Source organism: Culex quinquefasciatus, chromosome 1 (genome assembly GCF_015732765.1).
Source record: "Culex quinquefasciatus strain JHB chromosome 1, VPISU_Cqui_1.0_pri_paternal, whole genome shotgun sequence".
Taxonomy (NCBI): Eukaryota; Metazoa; Arthropoda; class Insecta; order Diptera; family Culicidae; genus Culex; species Culex quinquefasciatus.
Window position 1 is genome coordinate 64,905,403 of NC_051861.1, and position 8,376 is coordinate 64,913,778.

General features: G+C 55.2%; 1 protein-coding gene and 1 long non-coding RNA gene across 2 annotated transcripts; both read right to left on the reverse strand.

The window, feature by feature from the left end:
- Positions 1–8: 8 nt before the first annotated feature.
- Positions 9–2,396, reverse strand: LOC119766552. The gene is made up of 4 exons (XR_005276977.1): positions 2,307–2,396; positions 2,147–2,238; positions 1,979–2,043; positions 9–75 (listed from the first exon to the last, which is right to left on the reverse strand). It is a non-coding gene; the product is annotated as an uncharacterized LOC119766552 (long non-coding RNA).
- Positions 2,397–2,601: 205 nt separating this feature from the next.
- LOC119770091 lies at positions 2,602–4,161 on the reverse strand. The gene has a single exon (XM_038264315.1). The coding sequence runs from the start codon at positions 4,159–4,161 to the stop codon at positions 2,602–2,604; it is 1,560 nt and encodes a 519-aa protein (XP_038120243.1).
- Positions 4,162–8,376: the final 4,215 nt, after the last annotated feature.

Genomic DNA, 8,376 nt, shown 5'->3' on the forward strand with positions numbered 1-8,376 from the left:
CGATGGCGACTGTTCGGGACGCCAACGGAAACAACTTCTTGGTATCAGCCCAATTTATTGCACGGCAGATCAAAGCTGCAATTTTAGATTAATATTTAGTACATGTAGTGTTTGTGTGTATGTGTTTTCAATTCAATTCAATTAGTGTTTATTAGTAAATAATCAATTTACAATTTAGTGTTTCTTATAACCTAATAGAGTTTTGGAGTTCCTTTCAACTATGGTCTACACTATAATTCATTTAGATGTAATTGGATATTCTAACAATGGATTTGGCAAGAGAAGGAAAAATAAAAAAACCTTCAAGATTTGCTAAGGAAAAGGATAGAAATAGGAAAAGCTTAAAACTAAATCACAGTTTGTATTGTCTGTTGACGTCGAAAAATTCGCTGCACAAGGCAGCTTATCCGTTGTAGATGTACTTCATCATCAGCTCACTGAGAGCTTGGAATTGTTCTGCCTTGTTTCGGCAGGCACGAAAGCGCGTGAGCATCTCTCCAGCAAGGGCGAAAAACTCAGGAAGCGTGAAGAGATCATCACCAGTAACATCAGCTTGTCCCGGGGAGTACCGACGCCAGAAGCGGCTACTCTAGCGTATGAACCTCCCCAACCGGGAGGGAACGCTGGTTTGGTCGATGGAACCGCTCCGCCGCCAGCTGCTGCAGCGTTCGAGCTCAAAGTCTTCGGAGGTTGGCGGGACGCTGGCGCTTTCTTCTTCTTGTCCTGCTCCTCGAGGTACTTTTTCCGCGCGGCACAGCCACGGAAATTCGCCGTGTGGTTTCCACCACAGTTCGCGCACTTGACGCGCGCTTTGTGCTGCTGGGCGTTTTCCCCAGCTGGTCTTTCCGCGGAAGATTGCACCTTTCGGTGAAGTGGGTCTCACCGCACTTTACGCACCGGGGCGGAAGATTGCAGTTTCTTGAACCGTGTCCGAACTTTTGACAGCGGTGGCATTGGGCTGCGTCGGCGGGATTCTTCATGTAGAATCGCCACGTCACAAAGAATCCGTCCAGTGCTTTGATCCGCCGAAGGTCCTGAATTTTGACGGACCCACGATCGAAGTACAGGAGGTACAATGTGTACGTACCTGTCACCGTTATCGTCTTTGAGAGCACCTTAATCTCTCGAGGCTTAACCTTGATGCCCGATAGGTGTTCTTCCAGGTCGGAGATCGGGCGGTCCGGATATCCCTGAAGGACGATCTTCACTGGGACCTTCTCTGCAGGGTCAAATGTAAAAACTTGAAGTTTCGCAACTTCAACTTCTTCACCACCATGTCGAAATTCAGTTTGTTATGTGTAATAACTTGCACTGACGTTTTACCTATTTTCAGACAATATTGGAGGCCCTCAAGCAACTCGTCAACATCGTCTGCCAGCGTATCCAAAATAAAAATTGGAGGTGGACGTCGTTCCTTCGGAGAGTTACATTTTTTCTTCTTTTCTTGCTTGCGCGCAAGTTCATCATCGTCATCGTCGTCGCTAGCACTACTGCTGTCACTGGCGGTGTTGTTTTCTTCTCCACTCAGCATCTCAAATTCGTTGCTGGTGGGAACGTTGGAAGTGGTTGTTGTCGTGGTGCTTGTGGACGGCTGCTGCTGCTGCTGCTGGCCGGAAGTGCTTCCGGATGCCCGAGTCGATTGTCTCGTCCGTACAGGGGACTCACGTGGACGGTATGACACGTGTAAAAACGATGGATCGGTGACGTCACTGGGCACGCTCCCGTGCGCGATGGCGGTCGATGCGGCGTTGGTGTGTTTACCTTTCTGCACTCTGCCAGTAGATGAGCTTCGCGGGTTTTCGAGGCCGCACTCGAACTGCCACGGCCACGGCCGGCCCTTGGCATGCTGGAGCAGCAAACTCGCGGGTAATCACGGTAAATTACGGCGAAAAAATCGAAAAGTTTGAAGAGCTCCGAACACTTGACTGTTGCTGGCTGGTGTTGCCAGTCCCGATGTGTGTATGTGTTTTTGTCTTACAATTTGTTTGTTTCCTGTTTTCCGTCCAACCCGATCCGGATTTGTGTTCTACGTTTGTGCTGTAGCTGTAATTTTAGGTTATGTTTAACAGCGTGTTCGGTCTTACATGTTTGTACAGATTTTGCATGTTTTTGTTATGTTTTTCATGTTTATCTGTTTCAAACTTACTTGTACACAAACAGCGGTTCTGTCCTGTGTCGTCCTAAACCGTCTTGTCCTCCCTCCGTGAATCACCACCCGGATTTATCCGCGTGTGGTTCCTGTTTCGTGTTGCATGAACTTTGTGTTATTTATTTCACTGTTTGTTTCAAATTAAATAACAACTTACGAATTTGTGTCCGTCTACTTGTTGTTCACCCGGCCCACAAACTCCTCTCCCGAATCCTCGATTCTAAATCAAACTCCTAATCCTCAAACTTCCAAAAATCACTCCACTTTCCTCTCCTGACCAACTTGTGCTTGTAAATTATGATTGTGCTTTGTTTTGGTTTGTCGTCCCTCTGCTCGTGTGTTTCGTCATTGTTTCTTCCTTCTTCCTCACGTCTCACGCGCGTGAGATGCCGTCGCGCCGTTCGTTCCCACGCAGCAGCATGGTGTCGACCCCGTCGCGGCAGTGAGCGGCCTCAACATTCCCCGGCCCGTAAACCCGGTTCCGAGGCTTCTGAAGCAGGTTTACCCTCGATCTCCAGCACGGCCAGCCTCGCTGTCGCGCGCTTCACCAGCCCGCTGTTGGTTCGCACCAATGCTTGGCGAATCCTCCCGTCGCCGGACACGATCGGCTCTTCGACCACTCCGCGAATCCAGGACTTCCTGTTCTTCCCGTCGACGATGTACACCAGGTCGCCCGCCTTCAGCGGCCTCGACTCACCGAACCACTTCGTGCGTTGATTCACCGACGGCACGTACTCCTTGATCCAGCGCTGCCACATCACATCTGCCAACTGTTGCGACCGCTTGTAGGCGTCACGTAGAGCTTCTGCAGGGTGAGGGGATGGCGGAACCGCGTTGGGTTCGTTCGGTGAAACTCCTCGGATGAAGTGATTTGGTGTGAGGGCCTCCGCCTGCGACGATTCTTGAGCCACGTACGTGAGCGGACGTGAGTTTATCATGTCCTCCGCTTCCGCCAGACAGGTCATCAGAATCTCGTCCGTCAGCCGCCGCCCGTCGTCTAACGCCTCCAGCGCCTCCTTCACAGAGCGGACCAGACGCTCCCAAACACCCCCCATGTGAGGTGCAGCGGGTGGGTTGAAGGTCCACTTCGTTCTCGACGTTGTCAGCACCTCGGCGCAGTCGTTCCCGATGCTCCGCACCGTCTCCACCAGCTCCTTGCTCGCGCCCCGAAAGTTCGTTCCGTTGTCGGAGAAGAACTCGACCGGAGGGCCTCGACGACAGATGAAACGGCGAATCGCCATCAGACACGTTTGTGCCGTCAGCCCATACGCCACCTCCAGATGCACCGCGCGCGTGACGAAGCATGTGAACAGCGCTACCCAACGCTTCTCGGACCGACGTCCCACTGACACGTCGAGCGGACCCAGATAATCAACCCCGACGTAACTGAACGGGCGAAGATTCGGTGTGATGCGTTGCACAGGAAGCGCCGCCATCCTTGGAACCAACGGCTGATTGCGGTGCACCTTGCACCAGACGCACGCCGCCGCCACTTGTCGAACCAGTGTGTTGACCCCCAGAATGAAGAAACGCTGGCGCAGCTCGTTCTTGATCGTCTCGCGATATCCGTGTCCGAACTTCTGATGGTAGTGCTGGACAATCATCCGGGTGACATGGTGATCCTTCGGTAGAATCACTGGGAATCTCAGATCGAAAGGCAGAAACTCCGCGTTCTCGGTTCTCCCTTCCATCCGCAGCAAACCGTCTTCGTCGACCAGTGGAGTCAGCTTGTACAGCGGACTTGACTTTTCGAGGGCGAGCCACTGATCCGCCGGACGATCCTTGTTCCTGGTCAGCACTTTCACCTCGTCGATGAAGCTCTCCGCCTGCACCATCTTCAGCAGGTACACCTCCGCCTGCTTGTACTCGTCCTGCTGCAGAGCCACACGTACCGATGGTACCGTCGTCGGTCTCAGCATCTTCGCCTGCGCCTTCGTCGCACGCAGCGTCTCCATCGGCAGCCCTTTCGTTTTCCGCTTGAGGTTCGACACGAATCGGTGAGCGCACGCCATGGTCCTCACCAGCATCGTCCACCTTGAGAAATGGTTCACCTCCACGATGGTGTCCACCACCTTCACGTCGTGTAGAAGAAGATGCACGCGAAGTTCCTCCGTGGTGTTCGGTGGGGCAGGCTTTTCTTCGGCCAGTTTACTTGCTGGTCGTGGATGAACCTCGGGCAGCAGACCCACGGACTGTCGGGCCGGACGTTCGGGTCCTTGCCCCACTTCGTCAGGATGTCGGCGATGTTATGTTGTGTCGGGACGAAGTTCCAATCCATCAGCGACGTCATGCTCAAAATGGCACCGATCCGAAACCCGACGAACTGTTTGTAGCGACGCTGATCGGAGCGGATCCACGACAGGACGACCGCCGAATCAGTCCAGAAAAAGGTCTTGCTGATCGGGAAACTGTGGTTGTCGTGAATCGCCTGGGACATGCGCGCCGCAAGTACACACGACTCCAGCTCCAGACGCGGAATGGACATCATCTTCAGCGGCGCCACCTTGGACCGACTCATCACCAGCGCCACCACCACTTCGCCCCGGACAATCGCTCGGAAGTACGCCACGCATCCGTATGCCTTGTCGCCCGTATCCGCGAAGATGTGCAGCTGAATCTCCTCAATCTTGTCCCACCGCGCGTTCCCGAAGTAGCACCTTGGTAGTTTGAAGTGCTTCGCGTCCGCCAAAATGTTGATCCAACGCAGCCACCTCTGGAAAGCCAACTCGTCGATCATTTCGTCCCACTCGCATCCCGTGCGCCACAGATCTTGCACCAGGATCTTCCCGAGAATGGTGATCGGTCCGAGGAATCCCGCTGGATCGAATTGCGCCATGACCACACTCAGCACGATCCGCTTGGTCGGACGTCGCTCTCCCGCCAGAACGTCACGGAACTCCGGCTTCGAGGCCACCGCGAAACAGAACACGTCCTGATCCGGTTCCCAGACTATGCCGAGTACACGCTCGTAGAAAGCCGACTTTTCCTGGTTGAAGTGCACGGATGTCTTCACGCTTCGTTCTCCCATCGCGTCCACGCTTCGTTCTCCCATCGCGTCCAGCACCTTCTTCGAGTTCGACACCCAGTTCCGGATGTTGAAACCTCCTTTCGAGTGGATGAACTTCACCTCGTTGGCCCGCCGAATCGCTTCCTCGACCGTGTCCACCGAGTCGTAGTAATCGTCCACGTAGTGTCGCTCCTTTATTGCCGCCGCTGCCTCCGGGAACTCCTCCGCATACTGGTCCGCGTTCAAGTTCTTCACGAACTTGGGGAGCAAGCCGACCCGAAAGTTGCAACGTCCATGTCGTACACCTGCGGAGCGTCGGCAGGGTTCTCGCGGAACAGGAAGCGTTGAGCTTGCTTGTCCTCCTCTCTGATCCTGATCTGATGGTACATTTCTTGGATGTCCCCACCCAGCGCGATCGGTCTCTCCCGGAAACGACACACAACTCGTGGCAGCGGCACCAACATGTCCGGTCCCTTGAGCAGCTGTGAGTTCAGCGATACACCCGCACCGACGCCGCCGCGTCCCAAACCAGTCTTGTCTTGTCCGGCTTCCGAGGGTTCAGGACGACGTTCAGTGGCAGATACCAAACGGCGTTGCTGGGCGTCTTCAGCTCCTCGGCCGTTGCTTTGTGCGCGTACCCCTTGCTCTGGTACTCCGCGATCTGTTGACAGACGTTCTGCTTCAACGCCGGGTTCTTGTCCAGCTTCCTCTCCAACGCCTGCAGCCGCCGCGTTGCCATCGGGTAGCTGTCCGGAAATCGCCGCTCGTCCTCGCGCCACAGCAGACCGGTTTCGAACCGCTCTCCGGTGCGCTTCGTCGTCGTCTCCAAGATCTTCTTCGCTCGTTGTTCTTCGGCAGACTCCGGCACCGCAAACGATGCAACACCAGCTTCGTCCAGGACGTACTGGTCCCTCATCATGTCGTGGAGTTCTTGGTTGCTGGCCGGCTTGACGACATGCAGATTCAGGAACGTATGCACCAAGGGCTTGGGTGTATCAGGTCCGTACACGGTCCAGCCGAGCTTCGAACGGACTGCAATCGGTTCGCCTTGTTGACCGACTCTTGATTCCAGCGGCGCGAAGAGATGGATATTGTCAAGACCGATCAAGATGGTCGGTTTCTCCTTGACCTGCTCCGCAACCTGTACGCCCGCCAGATGACCGTACCGCTTCTGCACCTCCTTAAATCTTACATCTTGCTGCGGCAACTGCAGCTTCGAAACCGTCCGCACGTTCTCCAACTGGAACATCTCTCTCGAACCTCTGGCCGCAAGCGTCAGGCTCACCCGACGAGATTGGTTCTCGTGCCGATCGATCTCGGCAGTCCAGGACACGACCAGCGGCTCCAGCTTTCCTTGCACTCCCAGCTTGTTGGCCACGTACTCCTCCATGAGTGTACTCGACGATCCTTCGTCCAAAAACGCCAGAGTGTTGAACGCCTTGCTCCCCGCGTACATGGTGATCGGAATTGTCCGGAAGATCACCCCGCCGTCGACCTTGTGCGTGTTGCAGTCAACCCGCTGGAACTGCCTCGCAGCTTCCTCGCGGTGAAGTAGCGGATGATGTTGTCCTCGACAATTTCCGATCTGGCATCGCATTTTCGAATGGCACGCGCTGTTGCCATGGCTACTCAAGCACACAGTACAAAGCTTCAAGCGCTCCACGGTCTTCATACGCTCAGGCACCCGCATTCCTCTGAACTCGCTACAGTTCCGTATCAAGTGATTGGTTTGTTTACAGACGTAGCAAGCCATGCTCGTTCTGCCACCCGCCGCTTTCTCTTTCGTCGCTTCGTGCAGGTGCACGAACTCGTTCCGCTTGCCCTTTCTGCCGTGTGCTTTCGTCGGCTCCTGAAGCGAGAGCGCCGCAAACTCGGCCACCTCCGACACGTCCTCGACCAGTTCCGACAAAAAGTCGGACAGCATTCTCAGCGGAGTGTTGACCTTTCCTCGCCTGTAGCGCACCCAGTCGAGCTGATGACTTGTCGGCAACCTTTCAACCAGCTCCTGGACCAGCATCGGGTTGTTCAGATGGTCTTTCATGCCCGACACTTCCAGGTGATCACACAGTTGCTTGATGGTGATCCCGAAATGGATGAACGTGTCAAGATTTTCGCTTGTGGGAGCTGGCGCGTTCCGGACCTTCTGCAAAGAGCCCGAAGCAGCTTCTCCGGCCGGCCAAACATGTGTCGCAAGTCTTCGATGACATCCGGCACCGCATCCGGCAGCACGAGCCGACCCTGCACCAACGTCAGCGCTGGCCCTTCGAGACAATCCACCAACCTCTTCAAGTTGTCTACGTTCGTGAATCCGCAGGCTTCAGTGGTGTACTTGAAGCTGCTTATGAAGAGAGGCCACACCTCCGGCTCCCGGAGAACTTCGGCAGATGTCGCGACATGGCTTGTCTAGCCGCCAACTGCTCCTTCGTCAACTTCGTGACCGGTTTCCCCGGCCCGTCAGAGACCTCGCGCGATCCGGAAACCGGTGTCGTCGGGTCCTCCTTCTCGTCGCTCTCATCACCACTGCTGTCGGGATCGGAATCGCTGAGTTTGGGGACGGGTAACTTCGGCTTTCCTAGAACCCCCTTCGGAGTGTCCGTCGAGCCCGCGCCCGCTCCCTCGCTCTTGCCAGCCGGTGGATCCACCGCGGCCTTCTCCAGCTTCTGTTTGCTCTTCTTGACGAGATTCTTGATCTCCTTCTGCTTTGCGAGGAACTCTTCCTCCGCAGCCTTCTGCCTATCAAAAACTCCTGCTCCATCTTGAGCTTCAGCGCGCGCACCTCGTTCGCCGCCGCAAACTCCCTCTCCTGCATCTCTCTCTCCATCTGGAGCTCCTGCTCGGCAAATTTCTTCTCCATCTCGATCCGCTTCATACGGATCATCACCTCCTGAGCCATCTTCTTCTCCCGCTCAACTCGTTCCAACTCCAACTGTTCCAGCACGTCCTTTGGCAGGTCAGCAGCGCCGGAAGTAGTGCCCGCATCGCTTTTCGGCTTCTTGGCGTTCTTCCGGGTCTTTGGCACATGCAGCGACTGAGAACAGTTCGGGCAAAAGTAGTTCTCAACTTTTCCCGATTCTCCAGCGCACGCTAAATGTGCCCAAAGCCGGCAAGCTTCGCACTCCACCGTCTCAGCGTCGTCACCCTTCGGTTTGCCGCAGACTACGCAGCCTGCTGGAACATCCGGCTTGGGTTTGGGGGCCATCCTGAACTGTTCCACGAAACA

What these genes read in the sequence shown, in the direction of transcription:
- LOC119770091 (XM_038264315.1), bottom strand. Translation starts at nt 4,161, where the DNA reads ATGGCGTGCGCTCACCGATTCGTGTCGAACCTCAAGCGGAAAACGAAA.